The sequence below is a fragment of the Hippopotamus amphibius genome, chromosome 9 (genome assembly GCF_030028045.1).
Source record: "Hippopotamus amphibius kiboko isolate mHipAmp2 chromosome 9, mHipAmp2.hap2, whole genome shotgun sequence".
NCBI classification, from domain to species: domain Eukaryota; kingdom Metazoa; phylum Chordata; class Mammalia; order Artiodactyla; family Hippopotamidae; genus Hippopotamus; species Hippopotamus amphibius.
Genome location: NC_080194.1, coordinates 134,596,738 through 134,613,564, shown reverse-complemented (window position 1 = coordinate 134,613,564; position 16,827 = coordinate 134,596,738). Strand labels below are relative to the sequence as shown.

At 51.4% G+C, this 16,827-nt stretch overlaps 1 protein-coding gene across 2 annotated transcripts in view; it reads right to left on the bottom strand.

The window, feature by feature from the left end:
• ABCC1 (ATP binding cassette subfamily C member 1) overlaps nt 1-16,827 on the bottom strand; it is a 132,823-nt gene that overhangs the window by 22,061 nt on the left and 93,935 nt on the right. For both annotated transcript variants that reach the window (XM_057750672.1, XM_057750673.1), the window contains 3 exons: nt 13,834-14,010; nt 11,822-11,989; nt 9,534-9,717 (listed from right to left, as the gene is read on the bottom strand). In XM_057750672.1, the coding sequence (XP_057606655.1) occupies nt 9,534-9,717; nt 11,822-11,989; nt 13,834-14,010 (529 nt within the window). The remainder of the gene's footprint in view (nt 1-9,533; nt 9,718-11,821; nt 11,990-13,833; nt 14,011-16,827) is intronic.

Genomic DNA, 16,827 nt, shown 5'->3' with positions numbered 1-16,827 from the left:
ATGCTTTGCTGAGGCCACAGACAGACTGTTGCCGGGCTGCAGGAGCTACCAGAGCCAGCTCCCTGGGGGCAGGGATGGTGCTTTGCAACCATCTTGAGGGCCCTGGGCCCAACAAGTGCCCTGTGCCCGCAGCAACCAGTAAAATCCAGTTCTGGTGATGGTACCTCTGCTGTGTGAAGCTTGGCTAATGGGGCCAGGACACAATGAACCATGCAGGGGCAAGGGCACAGTCCTCTGGTCCCCAAGCATCCCAAGCAGGGGCGAAACCCAAAGTAAATAACAACTAGTTTTGACAAGGGCACCACACACTGGAGTCCCAGGCGCCCCCAGCCAAGAGTTAACCCTTTGGTTGCTGGATGAAGAGGAAGTCCTGAAGATCGAGGTAAAGGGTACCTGGGACTGTTGGGGCAGTGGCTGTTTTCCCAGTAATCAGGAACTATTTCAACACTTCAACAACTGATACAGCCACCACGGGGCACCATACCAGCCGGACATCTGCCCCAATCCCAGGAAGTATCCACCCAGCATCGACTGATCACCATCACCTTGGTGACAGTGGTTAACAATTACTGTCAGCTGCTGTGCTGTGCTGAAATATATTCTCTCCTTTGATCTTTCAACCACTCAGTGATACGTTTATTACCGCCCCCTCTGCAATGATCTCCTCACTCTTTGGTGCCAGGTGAGAAAAAGCAGGAGAGAGAAGTGTAACTCGGGGCTACAGAGGGCTGACCCCAGAAGAGGAGAGGATGCAGGACCGAAGTTGCAAAAGGGGACAAACACGCAGCCAGCAGCAACCCTGGGAACATGCTCATGTGACAGGAATTAAAGCAGAATCCAGAAAGGCAGGCTCTCTCGGGCAACAGCCACAGGAAGAAACGGAAGACGGAAGGGAACCAGGGCTGGGGGTCATTCCTGGGTTGATGGGAGGAGCTCTGAGCCGGTGCTTCTCAATCTGGGCTGTGAGTGAGTCACCCGGGGCGGCCCCAGTCCTGCACCTGGGGAATCGGCCAGGGAGGCCGACCCTCATGCTGAGAGCACACTCAGGTAGCTGGGAAGTTCTCTCACTTCCCAGCTGTGTCCTGGGGAAGCAGTGAACCTCCCTGAGCCTCAACTTCCACATCTGCAAAATGGGAGTAACAACAGCACCTGCCCTCATTAGCGGGAGGATGAAATGAGCTTGTGCCTGGTGAATGTAAGACGCTGTTGAGGTGCTTACTGTTACACCTGCATTTTTAAACGTGTCCCACAGATAATTCTGGGGCACAGCCGGGACTGACAGTCACTGCTTTAAATGTTTCCTTTAATATCGGCATCGTTTCTTTTCATTGGAAAAAAAACGCTTAAACAAACAAAAAAGAAGAGAGATGACAAGCAGGGTGTCCCACGCAGTTGCATGCAGACGGCGCTTACACACGCACAGCACCGGGGCCCAAGCCCGGCCTTGACCATGTTCCTCTGTGCAGGGATGGGGATGCTTTAAAACCTCCCCCTCCCCCCCGCCCCGAGACACCTATCCTGCGGCGGGTGCCCGGGAGAGCCTTCTGTCCCGCCTGGCTGCCTAGGGGCCCTCTGGAAGCCTTCGCCTTTCCTCCCTGTCCTGCTTCCCAATGCAATGCAGGTCCCCAGGGTGGCTTCTGTGGCTACCTCCCCTTCTCCTCAACCCAGCTGCCCCCAGGCGATACACCAACTGGGGCAGCTGGAAAATGCTCGTCTGCAAGGGGGTCCTGAGAGTCCCGGGAGGGGAATGGGAACCTGTGTGCCACACCATCCCGTTCTTTGCAGGGGATGAGCCGTGCCCCCTGCCCCCTGCCCCCCTGAGTCTCCCAAGCCTGTCTGCCAGGATTCCCAGGCTCCCCCAGCCCAGGGGGAGCTCGCCCAAGGTCAGCCCATCAGCCCTTCCCCCCAGGGCTTTCAGTTGGTGGTGGCCCCACAAGGATCATAGATCTGTCCAATTGCTCTGTCTGAAAGGAGTCTCATGCCCAGAGCTCCCACTGCCTGAGTCCTGCTTGTCCAGTCTTGCCTTTGATTTCTGAGCTACCTGTATGCACCCTTGTTTAAGTGGCCGGAGTTGGCTTCTGTGGCTTCCAAAAGGGGCGTCCGTCTGGACCCTCAGCCATATGTGCTGGTTATGGAGGGCAGGAGGGATGGATCTGCTCTGGTGGCCAGTTCATGCTTTTCTGTCACCAGAGGGAGCCAGGGCAACCTTTCCTGCTGAAGTCTTTCTCGAAAACATCCTACCTGTGGACGCCCCGCCACCTCCACTAGGCGCTCATCACTCCTGTGCTGTCTTGGCCTGTAGGGGTCTTGATCAGGCCCAGGAGGTATGGTTGGGATCGTTATTATCAAACTGTTACCATTCACTGTCCACCTACTTTGTGCCAGGCACTTCGCAACCAGGGTCTCCTTTGAGCCATGCTGGTCACGGTCATGTGACCTGCCGGACGGTAGAGCTTAGCCAAGATTACTCGGCCGACCTGTGAGAGGTCTGGAGATTCAAACTGTAACCCAAGCGCCAACTGCAAAGCCGGGCACACAGTAAGTGCCCAATAAATGCTGGATGAATGATGGAAAGGGATGGAAATGCAGACATCCAAGGGCCCCTTCCCAGGCATGCAGCAGCAGGACAAGTCCATCCGCAGCCTCATTCTGCAAGCATAGCCACCTCCAAGCCCGCTGTCACTGACCTTCCTCCTCATCCACCACGCTGGCGCCTGGGAAGTCACAAGACCCAAGAGAGCATTAAGAAACACGGTAACACTCCCTAACCTTAAGCTCCCCCATTTAAATGCCCAGAGGATTTGGATGGATGTCTTTCCTTAAGGGTAACGAGCAGGATGGCTCAGGGGCCTGCTGCTGCATTTGCACCTGGGTTTCCTCATCCCACGTGTTCTGGGCGCATCCCTGACAAGCACACTGCCTGGGCTGGCCCCCTTCTCTAAAAGCTCTAACTGTTCAAACAGAGAGAGAGAGAGAAAATGCAGACTGACCTTTGGTCTTCACGCCTGTTTTCCAGGCAGCAGAGGGGGAGAGAGAGAGAATTACAGCATGCATGGCTGGTGTGCCGGCTGGGAGGTGGCACAGGCCTCTTGCCAGCCCACAGCCTTTGCTTCTCCAAGGACATAAGCACCTTGCTCTGAGCCACCTCCACATGGGGAAAAGGGGGAGGAGGAGGTAACTTGGCTTAGGTATCATCTTGGACCCTCCCAGGCTAGGATAGGGACCCCGTCTCAGGGCTCTGCCAGCTCCCCATGCTCGCCGCCTCCATCACTGCGTTCAGCACCGTGATGTCCTTGATTGTTTAGTGTTTGTCTCCCCCATCAAACTGTGAGCTCTAGAGATCATTCCTAGGTCTTATCTACCACTCTACTCCCAGCACCTGGTACATCTGATGGCCATGTGCAGTTGCACAGAATGTACACTGTACAATCCAAGGGGCACCATTTCACATGGTGGCTCATGTACCAGAGGTCCCCGTGGCACACAGCAGATAAGCAGATGGGTTGATTAACAAATGAACGGCCGACCTTTCAGCACCAGAAAGGGCACGCTATAGGCCACAGGGGTGCCAGCTCACAGCCTGAGCCCACGAAGCTGGTTTCTAAACCAGCCCTGAGAGAAATGGGTAAAATCAGCTCATGGTTCTTTCCAATCTGGGCTATGTACACAGGTGTGTTACTGTCCAATGGTTACGCAGGGCATGCCTTAAACAATCAAGGTGTAACCCATTCATTCACTTATTTAACACATTTCGTGAATATCTACTATGCGCCAGGCATTGTGGGGACACAAGAGGTGACCAAAAAGCCTTCACAGAGCTTAAATTCTGAGGGAGAGAAAGAGATAATAAAGTAGGAGACCCAGAATTCACTCTCAGGCAGGGTTAAGTGCTACAAAGAAAAATAAAACAGGGTGAGGAGAAAATATGAATGATGAGGGGCTGGGAGAGGGAGGGTGCTATAAAATCATTAAGAAGCAAAGACGTAAAACTTTGTAACCTAGTGACTCTTCCGCGAGTGCTTCTGAGCACCAGGGATGGGACTGTGATGCCGGAAAGCCAGGCACTGCCCCAGCCCTGGAGCCACACAAGCGCTGCCCGGGCCGTGTGTCCAGCCAGCCGCTGACCCTCAAGGCTGGCACCCCGCAGGCTTGCTGTTTATTCTCAAGAAGGTTCTGGAACTCCGCCTGGGCAAGAGCCAGCAGGCAAGCCTCCCCCTTGAGGGAAGAATTCGAGTCACTGCTTTACAGTCAATGCCTGCTTTTTGACCAAACACGGAATCGACCGGCTACATCATCCAGCCCTATCCTCTTGCCTTGGCCCTGCAAGTTCTTCACTCAAAAGGGGAAGAAACATGGACCCTGAGGACAGCGGGGCGGGGGCGGAGAGGAACATGCCGTCTGACAGACTCTCCAGCTGCTGTTCTGTGCTTACCACTGACTTTTGCAACATGGGGAGGTGCCTGGGACCTGATGTTAAGAAAAGAAACAAAAAAGCGACAGGAGAACTGATGACAAAAGCAAACCTGAGGAAAAGGTCCTGGGCTAGAAAGAGGGAAAGAGGCCAAATGCCAACGCAGCTCCCCTCTGGGCCGTGAGCAAGCAGAAGGAGGCTCTTTTTACTGGTTCTTGGAGCTTTTCTACAGTTTTGTCATTGTCTACAAGGAGCACATATGGATTTTATAATTGGGTAAAACAAAATTCAGCAAAAGTCCGAGGGAAAAAAAATGAGTGACGAGGTTGAGAGATGGCTGGAATACGCTTCTGAAATGCACCCACGCCATTGGAATCAAGGTCTTTCTCCCGAGATGACAAGGGAAGAAGCTGGGCAGAGAGCAGTCAAAGACGAGCAGCTTTCACACGCTCAGCACGACCGACATCGTGGGTCGGGTGATTCTGCATCTCTGGGGGGCAGGAGCGGGCTGCCCCGTGCATTGCAGAGTGTTCAGCAGCAGCTCTGGTCTCTCCCGACCGGATGCCAGGAGTGCCCCCCCTCCCCCCCCCCGCCCCAGCTGTGACAACCAAACACGTCTCCAGGCATTGCCAAGTGTCCCTGGGAGGCACAAGTGCGCTCTGTTGAAAACCGCCGTTCTAGGTTTTAGGTTTCTAATAAAGAAACCAGAGTAAATAAAAATGTTCTATACCTTCCAGGTACAAAGGTTAATGAACCACTGTGTAAACCTCTTGGCCACCAAAACCAACAAAAAGTCTCCTAGAAACAGGATAACGCGTATCCCCGGGGACAGGTCAGTCTCCCCCCGTCCCAAGCCTAGCTCCTATTCCCCATCCCAGGGAGAAGGAACCCCCCAAACCAAACACCCGCCCTTCCGCCTGGCTGTTCTAAAAAAGACCTGGTTCATCCAACAAGGAAACAAAAGTTTCCCTTTAGAAGGAGCCAAAAATGTGGTTCTCGCACATCCAAGGTCACTGGCACTCAGAGTTGGCTACAGCTGAGCAAGACTTGACACTGATGCCAAGCCTTATCGCCGGGGCCCCTCCACACACGTGGAAAGAAGGGGAGGGGTGGGGCCTTTGATTTTAGACCCACGGGCAGAGGACCTCTGTGACCTGCCCGGCAGGGGGCTGGCTGGCAGAAGTGGGGAAATGACCCCACAGCGGTGCTAGGCTGCTGGATGGTATTTTTACCACCAAATTAAGTGCTGATGTGCACACAAAAAATTTTTCTTAATTGGCAGCATTCCAGGTTCTGCGTAATCTGCTTTGGATATGCAGGTGCCTGGGGAGGAATGGAAGGGAAAAAAACTCATCCATGGCCAACAACGTATAAGGACGGTCCCTGTTCAGCTGGATGGAAAGGGGAGAGAGAGAGACCTCACTCTGGGAGGAAGATTCAGATAAACCCACATGTGTCACTTTAGAAAGCACAGAGACTTATTTTTGCCTAAATGCAGCCCACCAAGCAGGTTGGTGAAATACAGTGATCCTGAAGTTGCCGTCACCCATCGTATGACCTTGGCTTGACTTGGGCTAAGAGACGATCTGAGGAAGAAGACGGCAGCAAGAGGAAAGCCGGTGAGACTTACAGCAGAACTTTCCAACCACAGGAGCATGAACCTGTAGACACTCATTCCAACCAGGAGTTTAAACGCTGGACGGAGTCAGCTATCTCGCGCTGGCAAAAGAAAATACTTTTCTTTTAAAACCCCTAGGGTTCGTAGCGGCACTATTCGTAATAGCCAAAAAGTGGAAAGAGCTTGAGTGCCCATCAGCTGGTGAATGAATAAATAAAACGTGGTGTGTCTACACCGTGGAATATGATTCAACAATCGGAAGAACTGAAGTGCTGATGCAAGCTACCACAGACGGACCTTGGAAACATCACGCTAAGTTGAGGGAAGCCAGTCATGAGAGACGGCATGCTGAATTCTGTTCAAATGAAATGTTTAGCTTAAGACAAATCTATACAGAAAGGAGACTTGTGTGGTGATCATTTTGTAATGTATCAAAATATTGAATCACTACGTTGTGCACCAGGAACTAACATAATGTTGTAGGTAAATTATACTTCAAAAAAAAAACAAACAAACAAACCCAAAGAGACCAAGAGACCAGATTTGCGGAGGTGGAGGTGGAGAGGGGAGAAAGAATTGGATGCAGGTAGTCCAAAGGTACTCACTGCCGGTTATAAGATAAATAAGTACTAGAGATACAATGTACACGACTAATATAATTAAAACTGCTGTGTGTACATATGAAAATTGTTAAGAGTAATTACTAAGAGTTCTCATCACAGGAATAAAAATCTTTTCTTCTATTTCTTTAATTTCATATCTATGAGATGACAGATGTTCACTGAACTTACTGTGGCCACCATTTCAGGATGTCTGTAACTTATGAGGAGTACATCATGCACATATCTCAAATTTACACAGTGCTCTTTGTCAAAACCAGAAGAAAAACAAAGAAAGTAGATGAGTGGTTGCCCAGGACCTGGCGACCCGGGAGGACATGGGGAGTGACTGCCAATGGATGTGAGGTTCCCTTGAGGGGCGTGAAAATGTTCTGAAATTGGTCACGGTGATGGCTGCCCAAATGAGCTACTAGAATATTTTAAAAAATCACTGAATTGGGTGAAACGTATGATGTGTGAATTACACCTCAATAAAGGACTTATTAGAAACCCCTCGGACTCCAGCAACCTCTAATGCAGAGGAGTGAAGGTGTGTGTTCTCGCTGCGCGTCCTCTCCTCTCTGAGACTCAGAAGCTTCCTGCTGCACTGAGAACAAAACCCAAACTCCCCACCCTAAAGGCCCCGCAGGGTAAGCCCCCCACCCCGCCAGCCTCGTCTCCCACCCTGCCGCTTGCCCACCACAGTGTGGCCACGCTGGCCTCTCCTCTGTTCCCCTGAACAAGCTGAGCTCACGCTGGGCTGGGGCCTGCGCTGTCCCCTGTGTCAGCACACTGCTCCCCACAGACGGCTTCCCCGGACCACGCTGAGTCGCCCAAACCCCCATCGCTGCCCGGCCCACGGCCCCACGTGCTTTCGATCACGGCACTTCATGCTGCACAAAACCATGCCCGTCCGCTGTTCACTCACTGCCTTCCTCTCCCACTAGACTCTGAGCTCCACGAGGCAGCATCCGCCTGTGTCTTGTCCACTTCTGTCCCCCCCAGCGTGGCCCAGCACGGCCACGGGCCAGATCATACCCGCCCCCAAACTCGTATGCTGTAGTCCTGACCTCCAGAACCTCGGAATGTGGCCGCACGCAGACACATGGTCTCTGCAGATGTCATGGTAAGTCCAGACGCGCTCATCTGGATGCACCCCAACCCTATATAACCAGTGTCCTCATAAGAAGGGGAGATTCGGACACAGACACACCACAAGGAGAACACCATGTGGTGATGAGGCCAGACCAGGGTGATGCTTCTGCAAGCCAAGGAATGCCAGAGAGTGCCAGCAAACCGCCGGAAGCGGGGGGACGGGCACAGAACCCTCACAGCCCTCAGAAGGGACCCACCCTGCTGGCACCCATCTCAGACTTCCAGCCTCCAGATCGGCGAGACAATGCATTTCTGTTGTTTAAGCCACTCAGCTGGTGGCGCTGTGTCACAGCAGCCCTAGGAAAACAACACAAGCGCTTACCCCACAGCGGGTGCTCCGTAAACACCTACGGAACGCCTACATCAATGAATCGTAAATAGCTTTCTTAGTGATTGGCCCCGTGCACAGGGATAGGGACCCGCCTGCCCCTGGCATCGAAGGGACAAGCTTCTTTAAGCTTCAGTTTACTCAACAGTGAACTGGGAGGCACAATCCTAAACCCTTCAGGAGAAGCTGTTCGGAGGTGTCAACAGGATAACCCGCTGGGGACAGAAGCCCTGGTGAGCAGTCAACAACCACGCGCTGTCGTGTGTGTCGTCACAGACACCTGGATGACAACTCTGCCCACGGGAGTTGTGCAACGGGGCAGCCTATCTGAGACCTGCTGGGGACTAAGCATGTCACACACACGCCCCAGAGGCTCAGGGAGTCTGTAATTAGTTCCTGGAAGAGGGAGATTGGCGTAGGACAGGTGATCTCTCTTTACGTCCACTCTTTTTAGCAACAGCTGAAACCAAAGCAGACAAGACATCAGATGACCTCTTCCCTCTCCGTGTCAACACAGGGCAAGGCTCCGAGGAGGACCAGCAGAGGATCTGTTCCAGATGCCAATGTGACCTGAACACACAGCAGCCTGCAGAGGCTGCCAACCAATTCCTAGAATTTTAAACCAAGTAATAAGAGAGAACAGGATTCTTAGAAGCCTCACCTCATTTGCTTCAAATAAAGACAGGGTGAGGTCCCAACCTCGCCTCTGGGACTCTCCCTGCTCTTGGAGTCCCGGCCTGGGAGGACAGAGCAGGTGTGGCAGCTGGGAAGTGGGCAGGGATCTACCTGGACCTGGCAGATGCTAAGTGCTTGGGGGCATCAGAGAGGCACTCTTCCCAGGGAAGTAATAACAGCATCTATCACTGGCACTGTGCCGAAGGCTGCAGCAATCTAGCACATTCAACCTACGGCAAGGGCCAGCAGGTTGGTTCTGTTGTTACACTGCTTTATCAGCAAGGGCCTGATGTCACACAGCTGGAAAGAGCAGCAGCTGGGATCTGAACCCAGGTCCCGCCAACTCCCAGCCTGCAGGCCCAGCCACCACGCGTGGCCTCACGACGCTCGCGTCTGTTCTGGATTACGGCCCCTATGCCGCTGGCTTCTCACAGCCTCTCGGGAGCCAGGAGGGCTGTAATTATCACTATCTCCATTTCTGCCACCAAGACCCTGACACGCAACAGGCCCAGAGCCACACGGCAGAAAAGTATGAGGACTTGCATCCAGTTCTGCTGACCTGGCGAGAAAGCACTGGGGCCCCCTCTCAATTCAGCCCTGAAAGTTCTTCTGGATGGTTCCTGAGGGGGCCTGACCCACATCCCCTCCTGATGCCCTGATGAGCTGCCAGGGCAGCTGGTGGGAACCTCCAGGGAACAACTGGGGTCAGACAAGGTACCACCCATGCTGAGCCCCGCCAAGCCCTACCCTCGTCGGGCTCCCCCTGTTCCTGCTCGGCGCTGGCATACGTGCGCAGGAACTCAGCGAAGGCCCCGTCCTGGGCCAGCAGCTCCTGGTAGGAGCCCATCTCGGAGATCTTGCCGCCACTCATGACGATGATGACATCCACCTGGGGCAGGTAGCTGATGCTGTGTGTGACCAGGAGCCGCGTCTGCGGGCAGAGTGGAGACACGGCCACGTCAGCGCACGCGTGCAAGAGGGACTTTCCACCCCCCACCTGAACGCAGATCCCAAGTGTGAGGCTGAGCGCGCGCCTGGGATGCAAGCGTGCTGAAGCATCGCTATCCACGCGTGCTTTCACTCACCACGCGTGTGCCGGGAGCGGGGGACAGCAGGGAGGGAAACAAAGATCCTTGCCCCAGGTTCCAGGGTTGGGAGAGAAGTGACCGACATAAGTGAAAAACACTATGTGCTGGGACTTCCCTGGTGCTGCAGTGGTTAAGAATCCGCCTGCCAACGCAGGGGACACGGGTCGGAGCCCTGGTCTGGGAAGACCCCACATGCGGGGGAGCAACAAAGCCCCTGCGCCACAACTACTAAGCCTGTGCTCTGAGCCAGCGAGCCACAACTATTGAGCCCGTGTGCCACAACGACTGAAGCCCGAGCGCCTAGAGCCCAAGCTCTGCAACAAGAGAAGCCACCGCAATGAGAAGCCCGGGCACCGCCAATGAAGAGTAGCCCCCCCGCTTGCCGCAACCAGAGAAAGCCCATGCACAGCAACAAAGACCCAATGCGGCCAAAAATAAATTAAAATAAATAAACAAATAATAAATCCCTGAGACACTTAAAAACAAACCCAACAACAAACAAAAAACACTGTGTGCTGGACGGCGAGCAGACAGCAAAGGGGAAGGGATACCGAGGTTGAGGGGGTACCGTTTTAACACGGCTCATGGGGGAGATTATTTTTGAACAAAAATCTGGAGGATGGGGAGAGAGGGAATCATGCGTGTGTAGATGCATAAAAGAATGACACTGCTGCAAAACATGTGAAGGCAGTGGCTTAATTTTTTTTTTTTCAAGTTACTCCCCACCCCCAGAAGAGTAGAGAGTTTGTACATGTGTATACATTTCATCTAACTATCTCAAAGTTTGGGAGGATGTTCATCAAACTGTTTACACAAGTTGGCAAACTTTTCTTAAAGGGTCAAATGGTAAATATTTTCAAGTTTGGGGGCCCTCTGGTCACTGCCAGGTCTGAAGACAGCCCTACACAAGACATAAACAGATGGGCTGGCTATGTTCCAAAAAGCTTTATCGATGGAAGCTGATATGTAAGTTTCATGCAATTCTCCTATGTCATGAAATATTTTTCTTCAGATTTTTTCCAACCACTAAAATATGTAAAGACCATTCTTAGCTGGTGGGCTGCCTAAGAAACAGGCAGCAGGCCAGATCTGCTGGCCCTACTTTCCACGGAGGAGCTAGGGCTGCAGGGTGAGGGAGTGTCATTTCTTTTTCACCTTACATACACTCATATTCTCTGGTTCTGTTACTATGGCATATATTACTTTGACAACAACAAAAAAATTTTTTAATACTTAAAAATTATACAGATTACTTGTGGTGTGCATGGGAATACTCAGAACAGATTAAGCAGCATGAGGTTTACTGTATCTATGCGTGACGTGAACTCCTATTAAAAAGCTTACATACACAGCAAAAAACTCGAAAGAAATATGAAAATCTCTACGTGGTGGGATTACACATAATTGCTTCTGTTTTCCTCCTTCGTGGTTTTCTGAATTTGCTACATTTTTCCCAGGAACCTGTCTTACTTTTTTAATAGCGGAAGGGGAGGAAGAGCCAGTTATCCTCCTTCCCCTAAAATTTTCCCTCAACAAACAAACTAAAAAATAACACACGAGGAAAGGAATCATTTCCTGTCACGTTAAGGCATGGTGGCCGTTTTCCTGCTCAGACCCCTGTCCCTCAGCCCGTGGCCACCCCAGCAGGGAAGGGAGAAGGCCTCCCTGCTGACAGGGGATCCTGGGGGGGGACCTCCCTCTGCGAAACCACCCCTCTCATTTAATCAAGGAAGAGAGGCTGCTTTTGACCAAACGGAGGCAACGACTTCCAGTCAGTGCCAAGGACGTCTGCCTAGAAAGACAACGGCAAGAAGGCTGTCCCGGGAAGGCGGCCAAGGGACTAGAAATATGTTCAATCAAGTGAAGGAGTCCCAGAGGGGACACGCGGCGACTTGACCAGAGAGCGAGGGCCAGACCCAGAGCCCGAGCCCCGCCTTCGGCAGGTACCTTGTTCTTCAGCAACCCCTTGGGGCCAATCACGTTTTCAAATATGTGCTTCCCCACGTGGGCGTCCACTGCCGAGAGGGGATCGTCGAAGAGGTAGATGTCAGAGTTGCAGTACACGGCCCGGGCCAGGCTCACACGCTGCTTCTGGCCCCCAGACAGGTTCACGCCCTGGGAGAGACATGGCAGAGGGGTGGGCCTCCTGGGAAGCAGAGACAGGCAGAGATGCTCCTCGGGATGTAGGAGACCCCGGGCGGAGGCCCTGCAGGGCTGCACCCGCCTCCCGCGGATGGAGCCGGTGGCACAGGCATGAGATGGCGCCTGCACCAGCCTGCGTTCAAGTCCTGGCACGGGGTTCAGCCTCAACCGTGAAACAGGCAAAGAGAAAACCTGAGCCTCCGGGCGCTGCTGAGGAGGCCCCTGGCACCGTCGGGAAAGGGCACCAAACAGTGCTGGCTATAGGGGAGGCTCCTGATTTTGGAGTCTGGATCACTCACTGGGGAAGCCACACGGCGACGGCAGGCTGTGCCCCTAGGGGTGCTGTAATCCAGCCTGTGCCCCACTCACCCACAGGAAGGGCACCATTTTCTAATCTGAACCAGGGCACATGGACCACACAGCCCTCCTGCAACAGATAACCCAGCATCACGTTCATAGCTGGCTGGACTCAAAGTGGACATGGGCTAACTGCCCAGCCCCTCCCCCAAGAGATGTCCACCTCTCCGTGCCCTCAGGTTGGGTCCTGGCCGCCAGGGTCGGCTTGTTGGTCCAGGGAAGTCACCAGACCCAAACGAAGCCAATCGTGTCCTCTCCCTTCAGAATTTGGTACTGGGACCTAAACAGGGAGAGTGAGGAGCCTCCAAGCGGCAGAAATATACACTTGTGAAAAAAAGGACAAAGCAGAAAAACAGAGACAAGAGACAGAGAAGGAACCAGATTGCCTGTCGCAGCCCTCCCTGAGCCCCACCACACTCCAGCGCTTGGGTTCCATGTGATGCATGTCTATCCTTAAACTCAGTTCTCACTGAGTTATTTTCTGCTTAGGCTAACTCAGGCTCCTTTGCTACTTGAAAACCCAAAAAGCCCTAATAATTTGTTGTTTCTTTCCAAGGAGCTTGCAGATGTCCCTCAAATAAAAGAAATCATTCACCAACTAGGAAAGCGGGTGGAGCCACTGGCTTGTAACTAAAAGCAAAGATGGGAAAGCTCTTTGGTGCTGCTGTGGAACATTCACACTCCCAGAGCGCACACCACGTAACCACCAGGGGGCGCTCAAGGCAGCCAGCCTGGCAGAGGGGAAAGCATGTGCAAAGGCCCTGAGGTGGGAAGGGGCTTAGGCAAGGCATCTGGCCTCTCTGTGCCTCCTTTTCCTCAACCATTACATAGGGCTAATAGTAAATCCCATCTCATGGGCTTGCTGTAAGGACAAAATATGTATAAAGTGTTTAAGCACAGTGCCTACCACATAGTAACTACTCCATAAGTGTTAGCTATTGTATTATTATTTTTATCATTGTAACTGTTTTAAAATGGACTGTGAACATCTGAATCATTAACACCCCTCTTCCCTGTATAGTGCCCTTGGTCATGTGACTTTGCAAACATAGCGTGCACTTCCTGGTCCTTTATCTTTGGGCTCAACCAACTGATTTGCTTTGTGGGTAGAAAGGACAGTGTGCTTTACGGGACATCACATTTTATTTTTGTTCGCTTCTGCTTCTGCTGCCACCATTAGAAAAGCTTCCCCCTGGGGAGCTGCTGCCTCCTCACCTAGGCCCTAGCAAGAAGCCATATGGGGCAGACCTGAGCCAACCCACAGCCTGGAGCCAGGATCAGCTGGCCTGCAACATGGAGCACAGCCACCCAGCTGAGCCCAGCCTGGGTCACCCAGTCACAGTCAACTCACCCATAAGTAGAAGAGTAAGTGTTTAACTTCATAAGCCACTCAGATCTTGTGGTTGTTTGTTACACAGCAATAGCTGACTGATACAGGGGCTGTGCTGAAGCCTACTGACCTTCTCACCAATCTCTGTCCGGTCCCCACTGGGCAGGATTTCCAGGTCTGGGAGGAGGGCACAGGCTTCTACCACAGCCTTATAAAACCGTTCCTGTAATTGGCGTCCAAAAAGGATGTTTTCTCTCAGAGAAACATTCTGAATCCAGGCCTGCTGGGGGACGTAGGCCACTGAACCCTAGGAGGCAAGCAGAGAAGGTGACAAGACAGACAGACTTGGTTAACAGGACAGCAGGCGGCCTACCCACCCACCAGGAGGGCCGTGCTTTGCAAGACACTTTCATCACATCTCTGGTTTCAACAAGAAGGAAGCCGAGTCCCAAACAACTATGGACACCAGGGCTAGGATCAGAGCTCATACTAGGTCAATCACTGGCCCCAACATTGGGAGTTGAAGAGTTGAAATCCTTGTTGATGAGATTATAGTTATGTATTTAGTAACTATTCACTGAAGGCCTATAGCAGCGAACAAAGCATGTAGCTCCCCTATATGGTACACTTGTAACTTATAAAATGCTGTACATCAACTATATTTCAATTTTTTAAAAATTGAAAAAAAAATTTAAAATAAAATAAAATAAATTTAAAAATAAACAACAACAAAAGCCTCCTGACTCCCAAGAATAGGAAATACCTGAATGGTTAAAAAAAAAATAATTGATTATTGTTGTGGTAAATGCTAAGAGAGAAAAATATGAGACTTAAAAAGCCCTTTAGGGACTTCCCTGGTGGTACGGTGGTTAAGAATCCACCTGCCAATGCAGGGGACACAGGTTTAAGCCCTGGTGCAGGAAGATCCCACATGCCACAGAGCAACTAAGCCCATACGCCACAACTACTGAGCCCACACACCACAACTACTGAAGCCTGCACGTCTAGAGCCCATGCTCTGCAACAAGAGAAGCCACTGCAATGGGAAGCACACAGCATCGAAGAGTAGGCCCCATTCGCCACAACTAGAGAAAGCCCATGCACAGCAATGGAGACCGAATGCAGCCAAAAATAAACAAACAAATAAATAAATAAATATTTTTAAAAATAAAATATTAAGAAAAGTCCTTTAAAATGGGAGACTTAACCTACAATGGAAAAGAATCTGAAAAAGAATATATATACACACATACAGCTGAATCACTTTGCTGTACACCAGAAACTAACACAACATTGTAAATCAATTATACATCAATAGAAAAATAACAAAATTTTTAAAAAGTGAGACTTAGTTTGGGACATCAGGGAAGGAGTCCTTGAGGAAATTTCCTTGATGAAATTTAAGCAAGGACATCTGTATAAAAACTGTCCATTTCTAAAGCTGCTGTGTCTTTATTTCTACATAATGTAAGGTGTCGAGAGTGGCATGAGTATAAAGCCTGGGGGAGGGCATTTGTTTCACTTAGTTTAGTAATTGAAAAAAAATGTTAAGGGCTGATAGGTGAAAATACCTAGGTCTGATAAAGAGAAGAGGGAAGAGCATCTCAGTCCGAGGAACAGCGTGTGCAAAGGCCTGGAGGTGAGAGGAACTTGGCACACGCACAGGACAGGAAGCCAGTGCGATGGCAACGGGCTGTGAGGGGAAGACGGGCAGGAACGAGCTGGGGGGCAGTGCAGGCGGCGAGGGTCACACTGGGCTGGTGGTCCTAGTGAGGAGTAGAGGCTTCACTGGAGGGGAAAAGGGGAACCATCTCAGATTCTTCAATAAAGGGATTCCAGGAGGACAAGTATGGGAACGGAACACAGGGAGCCCAACTCCTCACCTTCACTCTCAGGTACATGACCAAACTGCTGACTCCAATCTCCTAACTTAAAGGGGCCAAACTGTCACAAAGCCTCACTGTACCACCCACAGATAATTCAGACACAGTATGCACAAGCCCTACCAACTAAAATATTTAGAAGAAATAAACGTTTTAGACATGTTTCTAGCACTCCTCTTACCAAGGCAAAATAACCAGTCACAAACAAACCTATGACCTTGTCAAACCAAATACTCAAGCACCCTCACTTTTTAGATCCATCAACTTTGTATTTAAAGGGTTTTTACTTTAAAACAGTGGTTCTCTATTGGGGGCAATGCTGCCCTCCAAGGGACATGTGACAATGGCTAGAGACGCTTTTGGCTGTCACACGGTGGGGCTGCCCCTGCCATCTGACGGGTAGTGGTCAGGGGTCCTGCTAAACATCCCACAGTGCACAGGATGCCCCCCAGCAGAGGACCACCCCGCCTGACGTGCCAGTAGGGCTTCGAGTGTGGAGACCTGTGGTCCGTCAAACGGAACGCAATGTGGATCCCATCGTGGAATCTTCTTCCATTAACCTAGCCCACACTGCCCGTTAGTCTTACTTTATAACGTGTATTTGAGAGTCAGGACAGATCATTTCTTACAACAACAGCTACATGTCATTAGTCTGCACCCAGCTGGTGTAACGTACACTTTCTCTACGGCACGCTGGGCTCAAGGGTATCATGTAACCAGCAAAGAAAGGACTTCGCCCTGAAACAAAAACAGTGGCACAAACCAGCATCCCCAAAAGTAGATTCCAGGAGACAGTAATTTGGGGGATGTAAGGAGTTGTGCACAGACAACAAAGAGGTGCAGGCAAATGTGTGTGGGACACGCTAACAGATTAACCAAAGTTAAATAGGTTGTTGTCTCCCTGCAGGACCTCTCAGAGACTTGACTTTATTAACGTTTATTATAAGTCTCCAAGAGGCAGGGAATCAGTATACGCAGTCTTTCCCAAGCTCCTCTGAGCCCAGGACTCTTCACTCCCCCAGTATCCTGCAAGCTGAGTTTGCTGCAGACCATGGTCCAGGAAATGCTGGTGTCAGCAAAACTCTGGACAGAAGTATCCCCCCACCAGGGACAGGCCTTTGCCGGGAATGAGCAAAATGCCAAAGAAGGCTCCTGATTCTGATGGGACACATTTGTTCACGAAAGCAGCCTCTTAAACTCTCCTGAGAAATATTCCAACTTAGTTCAAAACACTCTGTGTA